Source organism: Vulpes vulpes, chromosome 6 (genome assembly GCF_048418805.1).
Source record: "Vulpes vulpes isolate BD-2025 chromosome 6, VulVul3, whole genome shotgun sequence".
NCBI lineage: Eukaryota > Metazoa > Chordata > Mammalia > Carnivora > Canidae > Vulpes > Vulpes vulpes.
In genome coordinates, this window is record NC_132785.1 from 85,246,034 (window position 1) to 85,271,776 (window position 25,743).

The 25,743-nt window shown below is 37.0% G+C and overlaps 1 protein-coding gene across 3 annotated transcripts in view; it reads right to left on the reverse strand.

The window, feature by feature from the left end:
- The window catches only part of MDGA2 (MAM domain containing glycosylphosphatidylinositol anchor 2), a 768,370-nt gene that overhangs the window by 258,699 nt on the left and 483,928 nt on the right, over positions 1 to 25,743 (reverse strand). For all 3 annotated transcript variants that reach the window (XM_026000757.2, XM_072761491.1, XM_072761490.1), the window contains one exon: positions 1,050 to 1,182. In XM_026000757.2, coding sequence (XP_025856542.1) covers positions 1,050 to 1,182 — 133 coding nt within the window. The remainder of the gene's footprint in view (positions 1 to 1,049; positions 1,183 to 25,743) is intronic.

Consider the following 25,743-nt stretch of genomic DNA (forward strand, 5'->3'; position numbering starts at 1 on the left):
AATTTTTAAAAAATCAAAATTTTAACAACTCAATGGAACTTATGTTGAGGAATCAACATTTGAGCACACTGTTTTTCATCTTCCAATAAAGTCCCGTCTTCCAATAAAGTTCCTTCTGTTGGAAAATTGACAAATTATGTTCCATGTGCTTTATGTATCTTAACTCATTAACTCTTCCCTACAACGTTATAATTTCATGAGGAAACCAAGACAGGTAAGTATGAAGCGATCTGTTCAAGAAGATGCATGAGCTAATAAGCAGCAGAATCAAAATGTATACCTAGGCACACCAAACCCACACTTTGCTAGATTTTTGTTAACAAGAAAATTATTTTTAAAACTATTTTAATAACATTATTTGAAAGTAAAAATTTACATTAATTGCCACTGAAAGTTTCTCAAAACCAGCTCAAATTTTAATTTATTAAGGTGATTCTTTGCACACACTAGTGCAAAAGACAATCCATTCCCACGCTCTCTCTCTGCTCTTTCATTTAGCAATTCCTCCATAATATGCTTGCAGTTATTCTGAGGTCTCTATTACTAAACACAGACTAACTTAAGTCACAATCATGCTAATGTTTTGACATTTTCTACAAAAATACTTTCCTAAAAACACCTACCTGAAATTACCAATTAACTTTCTTGACTTGAAACAGGGTAAGAGAGAGATTCTTTTATTTAGCTTTGGAATCACAAAACACTTTTAGCAATTTAGACCACAAATTTTTATATGGAGAATTGAATATTTCTCAGAAGTTCTTTGAAAAGAATATGGACATGACTATGACATTTATGAATACACAATTTTAAGAAACTATAATTTTGTATGCTACATAAACAAACACTACATGGGAACATACTGCAATTAAACTTTACAGTGTGCATTTACCAATAGCATTTTAGATATCACAGTCTTCTCCCGGTGGGGAGCAGAGATGACTTGTTCCCACATATACCACAGAAATCATTTGGTCTATATGAAGCTTAACCTTTTTAAAGATTAGTTGTGGATAACAGACATAAAACATTGAGATATCGATCCATACCTGTTTTATTGGAAAGTCTAAATGACACCATCTTATCAGGAATATTACATACATTCCTCACTGAAGCAATGCAGCTATAATTAGCATAGTCCTGAGGTCGAAGATTCTTTAGTTTTAAGATCTTGGTTTCACCCTGAAAATGTAGAAAAGGTCATTAGAAAAAGTCAATCGTAACCAAAATGAATGAATGGCATTAAATTTGTATTAAATCATCTATTTATCAAAATGTGGCAGATTGTCTTATCTTTTTAAGGAAAATGCACCCCCCCCCCCAAAAAAAAAAACCCAAACCAAAAAACATGCATTTAAAAATAATACTGTAATGTGTCCGGAGATAGAAACTAACAGACTACAATGAAAATTCATAATGTTTTCTTTGCAAACCAGCTTCCTAGGGGGAGAAATCTATTTCTGGTGGTAGTTATGCAAATTATTGTGCAAAGATCAGAACAGTGTACTTAATAATGGAGTTTATTCAACAAATGCTGCATTCTATGCAGACTTCCACATGAAATGATTTCAAAGGAATGGATTCTGAAGAAGAGCCAATAAACGAAACACTGTTGGTAGAACAAAGTTATCAAAGTCAATCTAATGACAGGCAATTAAATTTATATACATAAATATTTTGTGGGAGGAGGGGCAAGACGGCAGAAGAGTAGGGTCCCCAAATCACCTGTCCCCACCAAATTACCTAGATAACCTTCAAATTATCCTGAAAATCTACGAATTCGGCCTGAGATTTAAAGAGAGACCAGCTGGAACGGTACAGTGAGAAGAGTTCGCGCTTCTATCAAGGTAGGAAGACGGGGAAAAAGAAATAAAGAAACAAAAGGCCTCCAAGGGGGAGGGGCCCCGCGAGGAGCCGGGCTGAGGCCAGGGCGAGTGTCCCCAGGACAGGAGAGCCCCGTCCCGGAGAAGCAGGAGCTGCACCAACCTTCCTCGCGGAAAGGGGCCCGCAGGGAGTTGGAGCAGGACCCAGGAGGGCGGGGATGCCCTCGGGCTCCCGGGGACACTAACAGGCACCTGCGCCCCGGGAGATGCGCCGAGCTCCCTAAGGGCTGCAGCGCTCGGTGGGACCCGGAGCAGCTCGGAGGGGCTCGGGCGGCGGCTCCGCGGAGGGGGCTGCAGGGCAGGAGCGCGAATCCAACAGCGCAGGCCCCGGAGCACAGGGCGCCGGGACACAGCCCAGGATCCGGCCTCCCCCGGGACAGGCAGAGGCCGGGAGGGCCCAGGACAGCAAGGACGCTCCTGCCCCGAGCTGAGCAGAACAGCGGCCTCGCCCCGGAGTCCCCAGACCCTGCAACGGAGAGCCCCGGAGTTACTGCGGGGGCTGACTCCAGGGCTCCAGGGCTGGCCCCGCCACTGCGGTTGTTCCTCCTGGGGCCTCAGGGGGTGAACAACCCCCACTGAGCCCTGCACCAGGCAGGGGGCAGAGCAGCTCCCCCAAGTGCTAACACCTGAAAATCAGCACAGCAGGCCCCTCTCCCAGAAGACCAGCTAGAGGGACAAGTTCCAGGGGACGTCAAGGGACTTAAAGTATACAGAATCAGAGATACTCCCACGTGGTGTTTTTTTTATTTATTACTATTACTGTTTGCTTCCCCCACCCCCTTTTTTCCTTTCTTTCTTTTTCTTCTTTTTTTTCCCTTTTTTTCTTCCTTTTTTCTTTTTTCTTTTTCTCTTTTCTTTCCTTCTTTCTCTCCTCTCTTTTTCTCCTTTTCCCAATACAACTTGCTTTTGGCCACTCTGCACTGAGCAAAATGACTAGAAGGAAAACCTCACCTCAAAAGAAAGAATCACAAACAGTCCTCTCTCCCACAGAGTTACAAAATCTGGATCACAATTCAGTGTCAGAAAGCCAATTCAGAAGCACTATTATACAGCTACTGGTGGCTCTAGAAAAAAGCATAATGGACTCAAGAGACTTCATGACTGCAGAATTTAGAGCTAATCAGGCAGAAATTAAAAATCAATTGAATGAGATGCAATCCAAACTAGAAGTCCTAACTATGAGGGTTAACGAGGTGGAAGAACAAGTCAGTGACATAGAAGACAAGTTGATGGCAAAGAGGGAAAATGAGGAAAAAAGAGACAAACAATTAAAAGACCATGAAGATAGATAAAGGGAAATAAACGACAGCCTGAGGAAGAAAAACCGATGTTTAATTGGGGTTCCCGAGAGCACCAAAAGGGATAGAGTACCAGAATATGTATTTGAACAAATCCTAGCTGAAACCTTTCCTAATCTGGGAAGGGAAACAGGCATTCAGATCCAGAAAATAAGGAGATTCCCCCCCCCCACCAAAATCAATAAAACCTGCTAAACACCTCGACATTTAATAGTGAAGCTTGCAAATTCCAAAGATAAAGAGAAGATCCTTAAAGCAGCAAGAGACAAGAAATCCCTGACTTTTATGGGGATTAGTATTAGGGTAACAGCAGACCTCTCCACAGAGACCTGGCAGGCCAGGAAGGGCTGGCAGGATATATTCAGGGTCCTAAATGAGAAGAACATGCAACCAAGAATACTTTATCCAGCAAGGCTCTCATTCAAAATGGAAGGAGAGATAAAGAGCTTCCAAGACAGGCAGGAACTGAAAGAATATGTGAACTCCAAACCAGCTCTGCAAGAAATTTTAAGGGGGACTCTTAAAATTCCCCTTTAAGAAGAAGTTCAGTGGAACAATCCACAAAAACAGGGACTGAATAGATATCATGGTGACACTAAACTCATATCTTTCAATAATAACTCTGAACGTGAACGGGCTTAATGACGCCATCAAAAAGTGCAGGGTTTCAGACTGGATAAAAAAGCAGGACCCATCTATTTGCTGTCTACAAGAGACTCATTTTAGACAGAAGGACACCTACAGCCTGAAAATAAAAGGTTGGAGAACCATTTACTATTCGAATGATCCTCAAAAGAAAGCAGGGGTAGCCATCCTTATATCAGATAAACTAAAATTTACCCCAAGGAGTGTAGTGAGAGATGAAGAGGGACACTATATCATACTTAAAAGATCTATCCAACAAGAGGACTTAACAATCCTCAATATATATGCCCCGAATGTGGGAGCTGCCAAATATGTAAACCAATTAATAACCAAAGTGAAGAAATACTTAGATAATAATACACTTATACTTGGTGACTTCAATCTAGCTCTTTCTATACTAGATAGGTCTTCTAAGCACAACATCTCCAAAGAAACGAGAGCTTTAAATGATACACTGGACCAGATGGATTTCACAGATATCTACAGAACTTTACAACCAAACTCAACTGAATACACATTCTTCTCAAGTGCACATGGAACTTTCTCCAGAATAGACCACATACTGGGTTACAAATCAGGTCTGAACCGATACCAAAAGATTGGGATCGTCCCCTGCATATTCTCAGACCATAATGCCTTGAAATTAGAGCTAAATCACAACAAGAAGTTTGGAAGGACCTCAAGCACGTGGAGGTTAAGGACCATCCTGCTAAAAGATGAAAGGGTCAACCAGGAAATTAAGGAAGAATTAAAATATTCACGGAAACTAATGAGAATGCAGATACAACTGTTCAAAATCTTTGGGATGCAGCAAAAGCAGTCCTGAGGGGGAAATACATCGCAATACAAGCAGCCATTCAAAAACTGGAAAGAACTCAAATACAAGAGCTAACCTTACACATAAAGGAGCTAGAGAAAAAACAGCAAAAAGATCCTACACCCAGCAGAAGAAGAGAGTTAATATAGATTCGAGCAGAACTCAACGAAATCGAGACCAGAAAATCTGTGGAACAGATCAACAGAACCAGGAGTTGGTTCTTGAAAGAATTAATAAGATAGATAAACCATTAGCCAGCCTTATTAAAAAGAAGAGAGAGAAGACTCAAATTAATAAAATCATGAATGAGAAAGGAGAGATCACTACCAACACCAAGGAAATACAAACGATTTTAAAAACATATTATGAACAGCTCTACGCCAATAAATTAGGCAATCTAGAAGAAATGGACGCATTCCTGGAAAGCCACAAACTACCGAAACTGGAACAGGAAGAAATAGAAAACCTGAACAGGACAATAACCAGGGAGGAAATTGAAGCAGTCATCAAAAACCTCCCAAGACACAAGAGTCCAGGGCCAGATGGCTTCCCAGGGGAATTCTATCAAACGTTTAAAGAAGAAACCATACCTATTCTACTAAAGCTGTTTGGAAAGATAGAAAGAGATGGAGTACTTCCAAATTCTTTCTATGAGGCCAGCATCACCTTAATTCCAAAACCAGACAAAGACCCCACCAAAAAGGAGAATTACAGACCAATATCCCTGATGAACATGGATGCAAAAATTCTCAACAAGATACTAGCCAATAGGATCCAACAACACATTAAGAAAATTATTCACCATGACCAAGTAGGATTTATCCCCGGGACACAAGGCTGGTTCAACACTCGTAAACAATCAATGTGATTCATCATATCAGCAAGAGAAAAACCAAGAACCATATGATCCTCTCATTAGATGCAGAGAAAGCATTTGACAAAATACAGCATCCATTCCTGAGCAAAACTCTTCAGAGTGTAGGGATAGAGGGAACTTTCCTCGACATCTTAAAAGCCATCTACGAAAAAAAAAAAAAAGCCATCTACGAAAAGCCCACAGCAAATATCATTCTCAATGGGGAAGCACTGGGAGCCTTTCCCCTAAGATCAGGAACAAGACAGGGATGTCCACTCTCACCATTGCTATTCAACATGGTACTGGAAGTTCTAGCCTTAGCAATCAGACAACAAAAAGACATTAAAGGCATTCAAACTGGCAAAGAAGAAGTCAAACTCTCCCTCTTCGCTGATGACATGATACTCTACATAGAAAACCCAAAAGTCTCCACCCCAAGATTGCTAGAACTCATACAGCATTTGGTAGCGTGGCAGGATAAAAAATCAATGCCCAGAAATCAGTGGCATTTCCATACACTAACAATGAGACTGAAGAAAGAGAAATTAAGGAGTCAATCCCATTTACAATTGCATCCAAAAGCATAAGATACCTAGGAATAAACCTAACCAAAGAGGTAAAGGATCTATACCCTAAAAACTATAGAACACTTCTGAAAGAAATTGAGGAAGACACAAAGAGATGGAAAAATATTCCATGCTCATGGATTGGCAGAATTAATATTGTGAAAATGTCAATGTTACTCAGGGCAATTTACACGTTTAATGCAATCCCTATCAAAATACCATGGACTTTCTTCAGAGAGTTGGAAAAAATTATTTTAAGATTTGTGTGGAATCAGAAAAGACTCCGAATAGCCAGGGGAAGTTTAAAAAAGAAAACCATAGCTGGGGGCATCACAATGCAAGATTTCAGGTTGTACTACAAAGCTGTGGTCATCAAGACAGTGTGGTACTGGCACAAAAACAGACACATAGATCAATGGAACAGAATAGAGAACCCAGAAGTGGAACCTGAACTTTGTGGTCAACTAATATTTGATAAAGGAGGAAAGACTATCCATTGGAAGAAAGACAGTCTCTTCAATAAATGGTGCTGGGAAAATTGGACATCCACATGCAGAAGAATAAAACTAGACCACTCTCTTGCACCATACACAAAGATAAAGTCAAAATGATGAAAGATCTAAATGTGAGACAAGATTCAATCAAAATCCTAGAGGAGAACACAGGCAACACCCTTTTTGAACTCGGCCACAGTAACTTCTTGCAATATACATCCATGAAGGCAAAAGAAACAAAAGCAAAAATGAACTATTGGGACTTCATCAAGATAAGAAGCTTTTGCACAGCAAAGGATACAGTCAACAAAACTAAAAGACAACCTACAGAATGGGAGAAGACATTTGCAAATGACCTATCAGACAAAGGGCTAGTTTCCAAGATCTATAAAGAACTTCTTAAACTTAACACCAAAGAAAAACAAACAAACAATCCAATCGTGAAATGGGCAAATGACATGAAGAGAAATCTCACAGAGGAAGACATGGACATGGCCAACATGCACATGAGAAAATGCTCCGCATCACTTGCCATCAGGGAATTACAAATCAAAACCACAATGAGATACCACCTCACACCAGTGAGAATGGGGAAAATTAACAAGGCAGGAAACAACAAATGTTGGAGAGGATGCAGAGAAAAGGGAACCCTCTTACACTGTTGGTGGGAATGTGAACTGGTGCAGCCACTCCGGAAAACTGTGTGGAGGTTCCTCAAAGGGTTAAAAATAGACCTGCCCTACGACCCAGCAATTGCACTGTTGGGGATTTACCCCAAAGATACAGATGCAATGAAACGTCGGGACACCTGCACCCCGATGTTTCTAGCAGCAATGGCCACAATAGCCAAACTGTGGAAGGAGCCTCGGTGTCCATCGAAAGATGAATGGATAAAGAAGATGTGGTTTATGTATACAATGGAATATTACTCAGCCATTAGAAATGACAAATACCCACCATTTGCTTCAACGTGGATGGAACTGGAGGGTATTATGCTGAGTGAAGTAAGTCAATCGGAGAAGGACAAACAGTGTATGTTCTCATTCATTTGGGGAATATAAAAAATAGTGAAAGGGAATATAAGGGAAGGGAGAAGAAATGTGTGGGAAATATCAGAAAGGGAGACAGAACTTAAAGACTCCTAACTCTGGGAAACGAACTAGGGGTGGTGGAAGGGGAGGAGGGTAGGGGTGGGGGTGAATGGGTGACGGGCACTGGGGGGGGGGCACTTGACAGGATGAGCACTGGGTGTTATTCTGTATGTTGGTAAATTGAACACTAATAAAAAATAAATTTATTAAAAAATAAATAAATATTTTGTGGATACATATCAATGACAGATGACAGATATAAAACTGCCTTAATGAAGCATTCATGAATGTTTCTAAATCATTATTGTTCTTGCTGTTTTTTTTTTCAGAAGTTAAAGGTCTAGATCTTCCAGGTAAATCTGCAAAATGTAGATAGACTCAAATCAGGCAGGTAGCCAGTAATATCTTACAAACTTTAGATGAGCCAGGAAAGACCACATAAAACACTGAAATTGTTTAAACAGTAACAGAACAAACAATCACAGTCAAAGAAAAAAAAAAACTACTGACCAATTTAAAATAGATCTTTAGAGATTTCATCACTTTCTAAGGTCATTAATGCATCTTTTCAAAAAAGTTCTTTTCATAAGTAACTTAATTATGAAAATTGTAAACAGTATCCCAGTGAAATCATACTGGTATAGCAATTTGCAAAATGTTATTTTTTTTCCAGATAACTTCTATATGTACTATGTGTAACATTACTCAAATCCTAAAAATTGCAATTCTTCATACACTCTTTAGAAGGATCAGTATACTTAGTAACAAAGGCTTTGCCTGATCATTTGCTAAAAAGCTTACTCACACATAGGCCTGCACATTTCATTTTCCAAATGTGTCAAATGAATCTCTCCTTCAGTATGCAAGGGCACTGTGGCCATAATTCCATTTATTCTCTGTCAAAATCTGGTCTTAAGTCAGTTACTTTCCCCAGTGGGCTAAGAAACTATCTTTTAATTTTTGTTTAGGAAAGACATTATATTATTTCTATATAAACAAATGCAGATACAGCCCACACAAATATACATAGTCACTGTGTGTGTTTCTAGAAGTTTTACTTATTTATTTAAAGATTTTTTATTTTTTATTTTTTTAAAGACTTTATTTATTTATTCATGAGAGACAGAGAGAGAGAGAGAGGCAGAGACACAGGCAGAGGGAGAAGTGGGCTACATGCAAGGAGCCCGATGTGGGACTCGATCCTGGGTCTCCAGAATCACACCCTGGGCTGCAGGCGGCGCCAAACCGCTGCGCCATTGGGGCTGCCCTATTTAAAGATTTTTTAAATTTTATTTATTCATGAGAGACACAGAGAGGCAGAGACATAGGCAGAGGGAGAAACAGGCTTCCCGTAGGGAGTCTGATGCAGGACTTGATCCTTGGACCCTGGGATCATGCCCCGGCCAAAGGCTGAGTTTCAACTACAGTGCCACCCAGGAACTCCCTTAGAACTTAAATTTAAAATATGTTCTTGGTGTATTACAGAGTTCTCATTTATATTAACTAAATACAATGGCTAAAAAAGTGCGTGTTTAGTTAGAAAGCATAGTTGAAAGAAAATGTTATACTAAGAACCAGTTGATTCAGATAATTTTTGAATGAGATGATTGCTATATCTTACTCCTTCTACCTCTGCGACTGTCACCGCTTAGATTTCTTCACTTTTCTTTCTCTTTCTCTTTCTTTTCTTTCTCAACATTTAACTGTGGGTATTCACTGGAACTCTTGTTTGTTCCACAGCTAATTCTGAGTGGTAAATTTCCCTAGGTGATCTTCTCCTTGCTACTATAAGCCCTATCTTCCTGCCCCACCTCAGGTCTCTATCTCTATTCTAGAATTCTCCCTTAAGTTTCAGATACATAGACTAAATTTTCACCTCAATATGTACATTTTGATGTCTCACAGACACCCAAAACATATCCTAAAATGAACTTCAGATCTATTCCTCTAAATTTACTCTTCCTTCTTTAATAATGAGAATTTCTTTATTAAAGTCTAAATATTAGACTTTCAATTACTTCTTATTCATATATTCAGTATCTCCCTCTCAGATTCGTTTGGCTTTGAAACATGTTCATTCTTGACCATTCTTTTTATTTTTAAATGTAATGCTCTAGACCCTACATTCTGCTAATAAATTCTTGATTATGCTTATTATAATTTAAGAACACAAACAAGCGGGGTGCCTGGGTGTCTCAGTTGGTTAGTTAAGTATCTGACTCTTGGTTTCAGCTCAGGTCATGATCTCAGGGTCACAATCTCAGGGTCTTGAGATCCAGATCCAGATGGGGCTCCACTGGGCATGGAGCCTGTTTAAGATTTTCTCTCTCTCTCCCTCTTTTCTTCCCTCTCCATCCTTCTCTAAAATAAATACAATCTTCAAACACACACACACACACACACACACACACACACACAGACACATACAAACACACAGAAGCATAATGATCTGCAACCAGAAATTCTTTTAATATACAAATATGATCATGCCATTTCTCTGCTTAAAACACATGGATGACTTAACTATAGTTCTTAAAATGAACACAACAGCTATTAACGTGACAGTCAGCCGTATATTATCTGCATTCTCCTTTCCTCACCAGTCTCCTCTCATTCTCTTAGTGCCTTACATCAGCTTCCTTCTACCACAGAACCTTTGCACATGCTTGGCTCTTCATCTCTCTAGCCTTATCAATTTCATCTCATTCTTAGATCCCAATACTCCTCACTTCTACAGGTAACTTTGCCTCACTTTCTAGAAGAGGGGAAATTCTTTTCATGAGATGTGCTTTTACCTATTCATAATACATTCTCATTTTTCCATTTATTTCAGTAATGGATTTATTTTCTGCCAGACTCATCCTCTTGCCAGTAAGTACCTGGGGGGCAGGATGTCTGTCCTGCTCTCAGTGTTATGTGCCAAGCATCTAGCACAGGACTTAGCATAGGAGAAACGGTTTGTAAATGAATACTTTTTTAATTAAAAGTGCTATAACTACCTATATTTTGCCATTCAAGACTTTGCTTTGCACATATTTATTTCTCCAGGATTTATTATCTGCTTCGTGCCCAATACGAATTCAATAGATGTTAATATATATATAGTCAATATTCTAAAAGCAATCATACAGTGATAATGATTCTCAAATATATACAGAGGAGAAACAGTGTCATTTAGATGTATATTTAGTGATAAAGTCTCTTTATTCACATAGAGTTAATTAATTCTGCCAGACTTGTTTCTGTTTCCACTGATAAATTATTTTAATCCATGTTTTAAAAATAATATTTCAACACTACACTGTAATTGTACCTACCAATGTCATTACTGATGTTCCTTTGTTACAATTGAATACATCTTTCTTTTGTATGCTTCTATACTTCCGTGTTTATTTCTAACACTTTAGATTGCCTTTGCTACTCTGACAGCCCCATGTGTAGGTAATTATTTCATAATTTAGTCACTTCTTGGTTGTTTTCCATTTCATTTTTTATCCATTGTATGTATTTTAGTCTTCAATCTTCTACTAATACACTCCCAGTGGAATTTGATCCATTATTATAGTTTTTATTAGCATCCATGTATAGGTTCCTGATAAATCTCTAAACAAACAACAGAAAAAATACACTTGAAAAAATCATCAATAATATTATAATTAATAAAATCTAACTTCTCCAATTTTTTCCTGTACTTTTAATTGCAATGTTTGTTAGCAATTATGATCTTGCACTTGTATTTTCCTTCACCCTGGATCTCTTAAGATAATCTCTCCTGGTTTTTTAATTCTTTTTGAACATTCCTTTTTACATATTTATTTATGTCATGTATTGAATTCTATTTTTCCTGCATTACCCTTCCCCCCCTTCAAAAAGAAATCACTTCATACTTTGCCAATGAACAAGTTAGGCTTGCCTCTTCTATTTCAAGATTGTATTTTTTTTTTCTTTTGGATGCCCCTGGCCTCTTTGTACATGTCCTCTCCTCTATCACACCTCTGACTTCTAGCCTCAGCTCATGTTCTTGATAACCTATTGATAAGAGATTTTCATCAGTTAGGCATACAAAGTCCTATTAAACTCAGTGAATTCACTAGTATACTCCATTAGACTGGCTGCACTACCTATTTTCTGTTCTGATGTTATTTTTAATACCAGCTGCCATCATTCTCCCATAATCCAGACTCAGAAGTCCTGTCACCATTTTTTTTTTAGGTTTCTCATTACCCCACATTTGATGACATCGAGAGCTTAGATTATTCTTTAATTTTCTTTTCATGAAATGACCTTTCCTTTCCGATCCTATGCATAAAATTTGCTTTAGACCCTTATGTATCATTGATTTAACAAACAGTGCTTGAGTGTTCATTTTGGATAAGGTAATATATTGTCTACTCTGGAGAACTGCAGCTCTCTTTCATTCTAATCATTCCATAGCTGCCACCAGACATGCCTTCATCATACCATGTCCATGCTAGAAAACTCTAACCAGCTCTTGTCTGAAATACCATTTCAAAAATGCTAGTTTGTCATTTGAGACCCTATGTAGTCTAAGCAAAATTAGTTTTTCCTTATTCCTTAAATTCCTTATTCCCATCAAATTAGTTTCATCACTATATGAGCTATCTTTTTATAATATCCAACTCTGTCATCTTTTAAGAAAACACTCCTGGGGCACCTGGGTGGGTCAGTTGGTGATGTGTCTCACTCTTGATTTTGGCTCAAGTCCTGATCTCTGGGTCCTGAGATCAAGCCCTGCATTGGGCTGCTTGAGATGATTCTCTTTCTCCCTCTTCCTAAGCCTCTCCCCATTAAAATAAATAATCTTTTAGAGAGAGAGAGAGAGAGAAAACACCTCCTTCCCCCTAATATGTATCTTTTTCATTCCTGTCTTAACTGAAGTGTGGTTCAAAAAAATTTTTGTACATATTCTATAGTCTTTTCTGACCTTCTCAATTAGAAGTAAATTTTCATTTTCTTTGGAACTTTTATTATATTTGTATGCTAAGACATCAATTTGTAAATCACTATTTAGTGTTTGTTTATGAGTTACCATTTAATTATTACCTTATGTTCTTTAACTGAATCTTAAGGCCCCTGAGATAGAGTCACCCTGTTTCTCAAACAATACATAGTAAGAAATTTTTCATATCCATTGCTTAATAAATATTTGTTGTTTGACAGAATGCATTTAAAGTTTAGTCTTTTCCAACCATCATATCCTTCAAGAAGAAATGTCATAATATATAATAATAATGACTTCTAAAATAAAAGGCAAGGGGATCCCTGGGTGGCGCAGCAGTTTGGCACCTGCCTTTGGCCCAGGGCACGATCCTGGAGACCCGGGATCGAGTCCCACGTCGGGCTCCTGGTGCATGGAGCCTGCTTCTCCCTCTGCCTGCGTCTCTGCACCTCTCTCTCTGCGTGTGACTATCATAAATAAATAAAAATTTAAAAAAATAAAATAAAATAAAATAAAATAAAATAAAAAGCAAAAATATAAAATCTATAAAAATTAGACTTCATTCTTTTTCTCTAAGCACTTGGTCCTTTGGTTAGGTTGCTTTATTTCTTGTATAACCCTCATTACTTTCTCACTTCTCTACCCCCTTTTTAAAAATATTTTATTTATTTATTCATGAGAGACAAAAAGAGAGAGAAGCAGAGACATAGGCAGAAGAAGAAGCAGGGATGTGGGACTCAATCCCAGGACCCTGGGATCATGACCTGAGCCAAAGGCAGATGCTCAACCACTGAACTACCCAGGTGCCCCAGTACTGGATGGACTCTTGAAATGTTTTGTATACCTATGGTTCTGTAGTTAGGTATGTGCCTGGTGTTTACATTATCTGAAAGTAACGATACAAATAGGAAGTAATATTTTTAAGGCTTAAAAAGAGAATTCATGTTACCCCTTGAGATGATTTCCACAAGTATGGCCCAATAAATATAATGGTTTGCACATAGCATATTTTAGTTAATTCTTATGCAGAACAAGAACAGCTAAATGGGCACATGAGAAAAAAAAAGACAAAAGAGAAAGAATAACTTTTACTGTGAACTCTAGATCCATGATATCTGAAGGGTTCAGATATCATAGGATTGGAGAATTACTCTGGGTGAGCTAAGTTACTTAATTTATATCTAGTAGTCAGAAAACAGAGTACCAAGATATGTAAACCTAGGCAGCATGTCAGAGTGAAAAGAGCTAATACTGACAAAGCCTATTGAAGGAATACAGAAAATAAGATGCAGAGTTATGGGAGAATTTGAACCTACCTACTTAATTAATTCACTATATTCAGGAAATGATGAAGGCATTGAGGATGACCCTGTTCCCCTCAAGAAACAGCTCCAAAAATCCATAATATTTAAAAAATATATAGCATAATGCATAACAAAACATAAAATATCAATATATGTGTGCATATATATGCTATCAAATAGCATGTATATATATATTTGAATGTATACATTTATAATTATTTAGACTTGACTACTTTTAACTGGTTTAATCACATAACATTAATTTTATTCTTTTGCTCATATACATTTAATATTCTGTAATGATAGAAGGTTTTTTGCATGTGAATTTCCATGATTTGTAAAAAGGAATTTTCAGTTGATTATTGTCTAATTATATAATTAGTCTAATTAGCCTAATTATAACTAATTATGTAATTGATGTAAATATGTTCAGTCTTATAATTAGATGGTGTAATTACAATACACAAGATGATGTCATGAATATCTTTATGAAAGTTCTAGAAAAATAGCAAAAATGTGTGTAGTTTGTAATATTTAAGTAAATATTTCTTTAATATTGACCAAATTATTTGCAACACCTATATTTAAGCTTTTAAATCTACTTTTTATAAATAAAATAAAAAAGAGAAGGCATTTTATGCATTAGTCTGTGGCCCTTACCAATGTTGACATTGTATAGTGAAATACTACCCACAGCCTCAAGCACGAGTTCTAATTTCCTTATAAAAGAACTTAGAACTTTTCAAATATTTATTTTCAGCTATCAGTAAAAAATTAAAACCTTTTAGTTCACAATAATTTTTCTATCTCTAGCAGCTAATTTATTACGAACTTATAAACTGACACTGTATGTTAGCTTACATCTTCAATATTGAGTGGAAGTATAAATGCATAGTTATTCCTCTTAAACTTATACATTATATTCTTTTTTAAAAGATTTTACTTATTTGAGAGAGAGAGAGAACAGGGGTGGGGGGTAGAGGAAAAAGCAGACTTCCTGCTAGGCAAGCAGCCAGATCTGGAACTCCATCCCAGGAACCTGGGATCACATCCTGAGCAGAAGGCAGACACTTAACTGATTGAGGTGCCCAGGTGCCCTGTATTACATTAGATTCTTATAAATTCTCTCAGACTTAGAAACTCAGGCCAATTTCACCTCAGAAACATGAGCTATATAAAAAAGTATAAATAAGATTTTCTCACTCAACAGAATGATCAAATAAATATTTGATTCAAATGGATGTAATTAACTTAATATGAATGGGAAAATTCTATTTAATAAAATCAAGACATTATTATTGGAGAGCAAAACATAGTATCCTTAAAAAATTAACTTTCTAATGTTAAAAATTAACTTTCTAATGTTAAAAAATAAGCACACTATGATCTGTAATGCGAATCATTCTATAACATAGTCCCAGTATACTGCCCCAGCTTTACAGTCCACTGTTTACCATCTATACCAATTGTTGTTCCAGCCAACCAGAGACACACAGCCTATCTTAAGAGATATTGTCTTCCTTCTGCACTATTTTATGTACTATTGTTTTCCACCTTGAGTGGTCTCTCAGTGGCATTACTCTGTGCCTCTATGTTGACAATGATTTTTACTTTGTATCATAATGATTATTCACTTTAAGTCCCCCCCATACAAATCAACAAAGTTAGCAGAGGAGGAGCCATGCCTAGTAACTTCTATATCTCTGGCAGAGAGTTTTCCATATCTTACACATAGTGGATCTAAGTTATTTTAACCTGATCTTATTTACATTTTGAAGCCACAGGCCACAGGATCTATGGAAATAATTTAAAATATTACTAAAGTACTACAATACAAATGGTGCTAATATGGAAAGTTTTTTCCAACATAAAGTACACATGGTAGTTGATAGGAAACAACCAACCAAGAAATCAATAACAGCTAGGAATTTTATAATTTACATAAATACATATAAAAACTGGCAGAATAAGCAAAAGAAAATTAAATACTATTCCTATCTCATTACAAACACCAAATTCTTTATTTGGGAACTATTTCAAGGATACAACACAAAATTAATTTTAAATCTAGAGCAAATTTGATATGTAGACTAAGCAATTAATGCCTTTAATTCAGTAACATAATTCTGGATAGTTACTTAGAAACATGTGACTTTATCTTCCAATGTAGAGAAAAACAACTACATATGGTAACACTGTAAATTAGAACCTACATAGAAATTACATTTTATCATTGTGAAAATAAAGGTCACAAGCTAAGTTCATTTTGCTGCTTTCTACTGCCAACCATAATTCACAGTCCTTCCAAATTTCCAAGGTGGTAAGAAGCTAAAAAGAGGATGTTGTTTGCCATCAAGAAGATTCGGAGGGGGGGGGGGGAAGGCCCTGCATCATGTTCATCTGTATTATAAAAATTCTAGCCCTGAAATTATCAATCTATTAATTCTAAATTTGTCATTCAACAGAACTTTTAGAGAAACTCTGTCCATTCTTTAGCTGTCTATATTTGAAGTTATGTAGTAATATTATCATAAGTACTAACTGCATCCCTTTTGGAGAAAATGTGTACTTAAACAGAACTCCAAAATGGCAGCCCAGAGGGCCAAATACAGATCTCTGGCAACAACAGGCACTGTATTGGTTTCTAAGATGTGGGCATGCACAGCAAGCTTCATCAATTCTTATTTTCATATTACAAGATTTACACATATATGTTACCAGATTAGTCTCAGTGAACATTTGAATTTGTGTTTCCTGCACAAAAGTAAACCGATTATGCCCATTAAAAAAGAAACCCTGGGTCTTCCAGGTGGCTATCTACACCTGGCTGCCTGGCCCATGAGATGTAATTTCTTTATAAGAAACTCTTCAGAATTTCTCAAGTAAATGGCCAGCTTCCTATACACTTAGGGTAAATATACATATGCACAAAGAGACTCAAAAATTGTATCTCACAAGTTGATGACTAAATAAAATTAACTGAAAAATTTTAAATATGCTCTCAGATTGTTCATAAAGCAATATTACACATGATAAAGCACTAAAATAAAAACGAGGAGGATCAAGTTTTTCTTTGCTTTATTATAATACATTGCCAATATCCATCATCCTCGGTTCAAAGCAATCTCCTTGAACTCATCTACAGATTCAAAACAACTTTATTCAAAATCTTATTAGACTTTTGGAAGGAATTGACAAAGTAATCCTAAAATTTAAGTGGAAATATAAGGCTAAGACATCAAAATCAGTTTTGAAAAAAATGGACATAGTTGGGAGATTTATTCTTTCTGATTTCAAGATTTATTATAAAGCCACAATAATTAAGACACTGTGGTATTGGCATAAAGGCAGACATATAAATCAATGGAACAAAATAAATAGTTCAGAAATAGACCCTAATATACAGGGTCAATTGATTTTCAATTTAAATGTCAAAGAAATTCAGTGATGAATGATCTTTTTAATAAATGGTGGTAAAACACATGTATATCTATCTGCATAAAATGAACTTCAAGCATTCCCTCACACTGTAAAGAAAAATTAACTAAAAATGGAGAGAAAAGTTGGTAAATATAAGTGAATAATGACTGTTCCAAAGAACAAAATAATATGTTGTTGATTTTAAAATATAATTAAAATACTAGACAAAAATAACATAAAATACAAAAAGAGTAAATATTCTTTTTTAAAAATATTTTACTTATTTATTCATGAGAGAGACACAGAGAGAGAGAGAGGCAGAGACACAGGCAGAGGGAGAGGCAGGCTCCATGAGGGAGCCTGACGTGGGACTTGATCCCAGGACTCCAGGATCATGCTCTGGGCCAAAGGCAGGCATTAAACCACTGCGCCACCCAGGGATCCCCAAAAGAGTAAATATTCTTAAAATATTCTAAGTTTCTATCATCATTAAGTAAGGGATGAAGTAATAATCAAAGATGCAAGGTGTAATTCTTAAGGGAACCAATAAAAGATACTAAGACAATTTAAAACCCTTAGAGGAATAAATGGAATAATTAAAAATATTTGATAAATCCAAAAGAAGGCAAGAAAAGAGACAAGTAAAATAAAATAGGTGGGTCATGTAGACAAAAAAGAATTAAATATACTAAAAACTAAGGTTTGTCCCATTGGATTAAAACAACGAAACCTATATACTGATTGCAAGTGACATATTATAAAGATGTAAATTTGAAACTAAAACTCTCTCTGTCTCAAATAAATAAATAAACATTTTAAAGAAAAATAAAAAAGGAGAGAAGGCACTTGGGTGGCTGAGACTTGGGCTCTCAGGTCATGATCCCAGGGTCCTGGGATTGAGCCCCTTTTTGGGCTCTCTTCTGAATGGGGAGTCTGCTTCTCTATCTCCTGCTCTTCCTCCCCACTTGTGCATTCTCTCTCTCTCTCTCTCTCTCTCTCTCTCTCTCTCTATTAAATAAATAAAAATCTTTTTAAAAAAAGAAGTGAATATTTACCATTTTCCCTCGACCCTCCAAATAAACCAAATACTAACCAAAAGAGAGGCAAACCAAGAAACAGACCCTTAACCATAGAGAACAAACTGATGATTACCAGAGGGGAGGTGGGTGGAGGATGAGTTAACTAGGCAATGGGGATTAAAGAGTGCACTTGTGATGAGTACCAGGTATTTTATGGAAGTGCTGAATCACTTTATTGTACACCTGAAACAAATATTACACTGTATGTTAACTGGGATTTAAATAAAAACTGTAAAAAAATTGTGCAGTTAAATAAATGACAGTAAAAAAATTGTGCAGTTAAATAAATGACAGACAAAACAGGCTTAAAGCAAGAAGCAATTTTAGAAGTAAAAATGGACGTTCTTAATGATAATCTACTAGGAAGACATAATATCCAGAAGATAATATATTTTGATAATTATCAGGAAGTTATAATAATTATATATCTGTAAGTACTAATAATATACCTCAGAATATATAAAGCAAGAATTGATAAAAATAAAGACAAGACAAATCTACAGCCATATTAGTAGACACTAACTTCTTTAAATAGTTTTTAAAACAGCAGACACAAAAATCAGAAAATACAAAGGAAATCTGAACACCACAATTAACAAATGTAGCCTATTTGAAACAAAACAAATGTGAAGTGCATATTCTTATGGTGCACATTGATCACTTATGAAAATAGATCACAGGCTTACCATAATGAAAGTCTCAACGAATTTCTGGAGGTTAAAATTGTTCAGAGTATGCTTTCTGACATAGTGAAATTAGACTAGAAATCAATTAAAAGCTGTAACTAGAAAATCATTACAGTTTGGAAACTACATACAGCAACATGCATCCACTTAGAACACCATTCTCTTTCCCATTTCACTAAGCCTTCTTTAGGGGATAAAGAAGGATGGAATTATAGAGTGACTCAGGAGTTACTAATAACTTGGACTTTAAAAATTTTTGTGTAACATATTTTTTATACTATTTTTTTGTACCATAGCCAGAAATCCAGATGTCTCCATGGAAGTACTGGCTCAATTTTAACACATTTTTATTGAGAATCTTCCATGTGTCAGGCACTGTTTGAGCTCTAGAAAAGACACAGTCTCTATAATTAGTGAGTTTATGCCCAAACACACAAATGAGATAATCTGATGGATTCAGTGCTATGGGAAAAATAAAATAAAACTGAGTTTTGGCAAAGTGTAACTGTGGAAGGGAAGGGATATTACTTGAGAGATCTGTCAGGGAAGTGTTTCTGAGGTGGTAAGTCTTCAGTGTTAAGAAGTCCCTGCCATATTACCTAAGTAAATATGAGGGAGAATTAATAACATCAAGATCCTAGGCATAGACAAGGTTGGCTTCTAGGGATCATGTGACCAGAAGAGTGAGTGAAGTATAGATTAAATAAGTGAGAGTGAAGCAGAACAAAGTCAAACATGATCTAGGTCAAAATACATTATTTGGATTGATTCTAAGTATTTGAAAGCCACTGGAAGAATTAAAGCAAAAAAAAAAAAAAAAGATTATATTTACATTTTTGTTTGTTTATTTTTTGAGAGAGAGAGAGCACCTGTGTGTGCCTGCATGAGGTTTTGGGTGGGGGGTGGCAAACAGACAGGGAGAGAGGAGTGAGAAAGAATCCCAAGCAGGCTCCATGCCCAGTGCAGAGCCCAGTGCGGGACTCCATCTAATGACCCTGAGATCATGACCTGAGCAGAAATCAGGAGTCAGAAGCTTAAACAACTGAGACACCAAGGTGTCCCAGATTTACATTTTTAAATAATCAATCACCTGTTTGGGGTTATAAAGCATGGCAGCCAGTTATTCCAATATTCCAAAATTCCATGGAGAGATAATGAAAGTTTTATGATATAGTTGGACTTGTGTATACCAGGCATATGTGCAGTATATCACCTGTGATATGAGGTACAACCACTGATAATATTTAATCTATGAAAAAGCTTCTCTATGGCTGTAAGAACTAAATTTTCCATGTGCTGCTACTTGAAATTTCGTATCAGTTTGGCCTACAGAACACATTTGATATTAACAAATCGAGTACGTACATAGCATAGAATTATTGAAGCATTCCTTGCTGTAACATGAATTTTTAGGACAGATACAAATACATAATAGCTATTTCAGAAGGAGAGATAAGCAACACTGTCAAGTAACCAAAAGCAGGAAAGACATCTTCAAAAAGGAGCTAAATTGCATGTTATTGGCCATTATCAACTACAGCAGGTGAATCCAGAAGACAGAATTTGCAAGAAAAGTCTGTTTCTTAAATATTTTTTAAGAGAACTGATTCAGATGGTCTAAGCTGCAGAGTCAGGAGGACATCCACCAGAGAAAGCCTGCATTATATAGCACAGTAAAAGCTGATATTCATATACAAGGAAGTATCAGTAAGGAAATGTTCAAATTAAAAAGGTGTTGTTACCTCATAAAAGAAGAGGTGAAGAAAAAGAAGGAAAAGAAAACAAAGTTACTTTTATAAGGCAGAATCAATAGCTATTAGTTTGAAAGTTCTCATAAGATGTTTTTTTTTGAACAGTTAACATAAAAATGAAATAGATTCAAAAGAATAAATGAAAAGTTTCACAGTGCTGGCTTAATAAACAAATTCCTAATAATCTTCTTTTGTAGATTTTTTATTGGAGTTCTATATGCCAACATATAGTATAATACCCAGTGCTCATCCCGTCAAGTGCCTCCCTCAGTGCCTGTCACCCAGTCACCCCATCCCCCTGCCCACCTCCCCTTCCTCTACCACCTTGTCCATTTCCCAGAGTTAGGAGTCTCTCATGTTCTGTCTCCCTCACTGATATTTCCCATTTTCTCTCCTTTCCCCTTTATTCCCTTTCACTATTTTTTATATTCCCCAAATGAATGAGACCGTATAATGTTTGTCCTTCTCCGATTGACTCACTTCACTCAGCATAATACCCTCCAGTTCCATCCACGTCGAAGCAAATGGTGGGTATTCATCGTTCTAATGGATGAGTAATATTCCATTGTATACATAGACCACATCTTCTTTATCCATTCATCTTTTGATGGACACCGAGGCTCCTTCCACAGTTTGGCTACTGTGGCCATTGCTGATAGAAACATTGGGGTGCATGTGTTCTGGCGTTTCACTGCATCTGTATCTTTGGGGTAAATCCCCAACAGTGCAATTGCTGGATCGTAGGGCAGGTCTATTTTTAACTCTTTGAGGAACCTCCACACAGTTTTCCAGAGTGGCTGTACCAGTTCATATTCCAACTAACAGTGCAAGAGGGTTCCCCTTTCTCCACATCCTCTCCAACATTTGTTGTTTCCCATCTTGTTAATTTTCACCATTTTCACTGGCATGAGGTGGTATCTCATTGTGGTTTTGATTTGTCTTTCCCTGATGGCAAGTGATGCGGAGCATTTTCTCATATGTGTGTTGGCCATGTCTATGTCTTCTTTGATGAAATTTTTGTTCATGTCTTTTGCCCATTCCATGATTGCATTGTTTGTTTCTTTCCTGTTGAGATTAGTAAGTTCTTTATAGAACTTGGATACTAGCCCTTTATCTGATAGGTCATTTGCAAATATCTTCTCCCATTCTGTAAGTTGCCTTTTAGTTTGTTGACTGTTTCTTTTGCTGTGCAGAAGCTTTTTATCTTGATTAAGTCCCAATAATTCATTTTTGCTTTTTTTTCCCTTGCCTTCATAAATGTATCTTGCAAGAAGTTGCTGTGGCCAAGTTCAAAAGGGTGTTGCCTGTCTTCTCCTCTAGGATTTTGATGCATTCTTGTCTCACATTTAGATCTTTCATCCAGTTTGAGTTTATTTTTGTGTCTGGTATAAGAGAATGGTCTAGTTTCATTCTTCAGCATGTAGATGTCCAATTTTCCCAGCACCATTTATTGAAGAGACTGTCCTTTTCCCCGTGGATAATCTTTCCTGCTTTGTCAAATATTAGTTGACCATAGAGTTGAGGGCCCACTTCTGGATTCTCTATTCTGTTCCATTGATCTATGTGTCTGGTTTTGTGCCAGTACCACACTGTCTTGATGATCACAGCTTTGGAGTACAATTTGAAATCTGGCATTGTGATGCCCCAGCTCTGGTTTTCTTTTTCAATATTCCCCTGGCTATTCGGGGTCTTTTATGATTCCACACAAATCTTAAGATAATTTGTTCCATCTCTCTGAAGATGGTATTTTGATAGGGATTGCATTAAATGTGTAAATTGGGGCAGCCCCAGTGGCGCAGCGGTTTAGCACCGCCTGCAGCCCAGGGCGTGATCCTGGAGACCCTGGATCGAGTCCCACGTTGGGCTCTCTGCATGGAGCCTGCTTCTCCCTCTGCCTGTGTCTCTGCCTTTCTCTCTCTGTGTGTCTCTATGAATAAATAAAATCTTAAAAAAAAAGAAACTTAAAAATAAATTTAAAAAATGTGTAAATTGCCCTGGGTAGCATTGACATTTTCACAATATTAATTCTTCCAATCCATGAGAATGGAATATTTTTCCATTTCTTTGTGTCTTCCTCAATTTCTTTCAGAAGTTTTCTGTAGTTTTTAGGGTATATATCCTTTACTTCTTTGGTAAGGTTTATTCCTAGGTATCTTATGCTTTTGGGTGCCATTGTAAATGGGATTGACTCCTTAACTTCTCTTTCTTCAGTCTCATTGTTAGTGTATAGAAATGCCATTGATTTCTGGGCATTGATTTTGTATTCTGCCACACTGCTGAATTGCTGTATAAGTTCTAGCAGTCTTGGGGTGGATTCTTTGGCTTATGTATATATAGTATCATGTCATCTGCAAAGAGGGAGAGTTTGACTTCTTCTTTGCAAGTTTGAATGCCTTTTTTTCCCTTTTTTTTGCCTGATTGCTGAGGCTAGGACTTCTGTACTATGTTGGATAGCAGTGGTGAGAGTGGACATTAGGGGAAAGGCTCCCAGTGTTTCCCCATTGAGAATGATATTCCTGTGGGCTTTTCATTGATGGCTTTTAAGATGCTGAGGAATGTTCCCTCTATCCCTACAGTCTGCAGATGTTTGATAAGGAATGGATGCTGTATCTTGTCAAATGCTTTCTCTACATCTATTGAGACGATCCTATGGTTCTTGTTTTTTCTTTTGTTGATATGATCTATCACGTTGATGGCTTTACAAGTGTTGAACCAGCCTTGCATCCCGGGGATGAATCCCACTTGGTCATGGTGAATAATCTTCTTAATGTAATGTTAGATCCCTTTGGCTAGTATCTTGTTGAGAATTTTTGCATCAGTGTTCATCAAGGATATTGGTCTACAATTCTCCTTTTTGGTGGGGTCTTTGTCTGGTTTTGGAATTAAGGTGATGCTGGTCTCATAGAACGAATTTAGAAGTATTCCATCCCTTTCTATCTTTCCGAACAGCTTTAGTAGAATAGGTATGGTTTCTTCTTTAAATGTTTGATAGAATTCTCCTGGGAAGCCATCTAGCCCTGGACTTTTCTGTCTTGGGAGGTTTTTGATGGCTGCTTCCATTTCCTCCCTGGTTACTGGCCTGTTCAGGTTTTCTATTTGTTCCTGTTCCAGTTTTGGTAATTTGTGGTTTTCCAGAAATGCATCCATTTCTTCTAGATAGCCTAATTTATTGGTGTATAGCTGCTCATAATATGTTTTTAAAATCGTTTGTATTTCCTTGGTATTGGTGGTGTTCTCTACTTTTTCATTCATGATTTTATTAATTAGAGTCTTTTCTCTTTTGTTTTGAATAAGGCTGGCTAATGGCTTATCTATCTTATTAATTCTTTCAAAGAACCAACCCCTGGTTTTGTTGATCTGTTCCACAGTTCTTCTGGTCTCTATTTCATTGAGTTCTGCCCAAATCTTTATTATCTCTCTTCTTCTGCTTGGTGTAGGTTTTACTTGCTGTTCTTTCTCCAGCTCCTTTAGGTGCAAGGTTAGCTTCTGTATTTGACTTTTTTTTCCAATTTTTTGATGGATGCTTGTATTGCCAAGTATTTCCTTCTTAGTACTGCTTTTGCTGTATCCCAAAGATTTTGAATGGTTCTATCTTCATTTTCATTAGTTTCCAAGAGTCTTTTTAATTCTTCTCTAATTTCCTGGTTGACCCTTTCATCTTTAGCAGGATCCTCCTTAACCTCCATGTGTTTGAGTATCTTCCAAATTTCTTCTTGTGATTGAGTTCAAGTTTCAAAACATTATGGTCTGAAAATATGCATGGGGGAAATCTCAATCTTTCGGTATTGGTTGAGACCTGAATGTGGTCTATTCTGGAGAAAGTTCCATGTGCACTTGAGAATAATGTGTATTCAGTTGTGTTTGGATGTAAAGCTCTGTAAATATCTGTGAAATCCATCTGGTCCAGTGTATCATTTAAAGCTCTTGTTTCTTTGGAGATGTTGTGCTTAGAAAATCTGTCATTTGCAGAAAGCGCAGTGTTGAAGTCTCCCAGTATTAGTGCATTACTATCTAAGTATGTCTTTACTTTGGTTATTAATTGATTGATATACTTGGCAGCTCCCACATTGGGGGCATAAATATTCATGATTGTTAGGTCCTCTTGTTGGGTATATTCTTTAAGTATGATATAGCATCCCTCTTCATCTCTTACTACGTCTTTGGGATAAACTTTAATTCATCTGATATGAGGATGGCTACCCCTGCTTTCTTTTGAGGACCATTTGAATGGTAAATGGTTCTCCAACCTTTTATTTTCAGGTTTCTGGTGTCCTAAGGTCTAAAATGAGTCTCTTGTCGACAGCAAATAGATGGGTCTTGCTCTTTTATCTAGTCTGAAACTCTGCGTCTTTTGATGGGATCATTAAGCCCATTCACGTTCAGAGTAACTATTGAAAGATAATAATTTAGTGTCATCATAATACCTCTTCAGTCCCTGTTTTTGTGGATTATTACTTTGGGCTTCCTCTTTTTTTACAGAGTTCCCCTTATTATTTCTTGCCGAGCTGGTTTGGTGGTCACATATTCTTTCAGTTTCTGCCTATCTTGGAAGTTCTTTATCTCTCCTTCTATTCTGAATGAGATCCTTGCTGGATAAAGTATTCTTGGCTGCAGGTTCTTCTCATTTAGGACCCTGAATATATCCTGCCAGCCCTTTCTGGCCTGCCAGGGCTCTGTGGAGAGGTCTGCTGTTAATCTAATATTCCTCCCCATATAAGTTAGGCATCTCTTGTCTCTTGCTGCTTTAAGGATCTTCTCTTTATCTTTGGAATTTGCAAGTTTCACTATAAATGTTGAGGTTTTGAACATTTTTTTTTTTTTAGGGGAGGGAACCTCTCTATCTCTTGGATATGAATGCCTGTTTCCCTCCCCAAATTATGGAAGTTCTCAGCT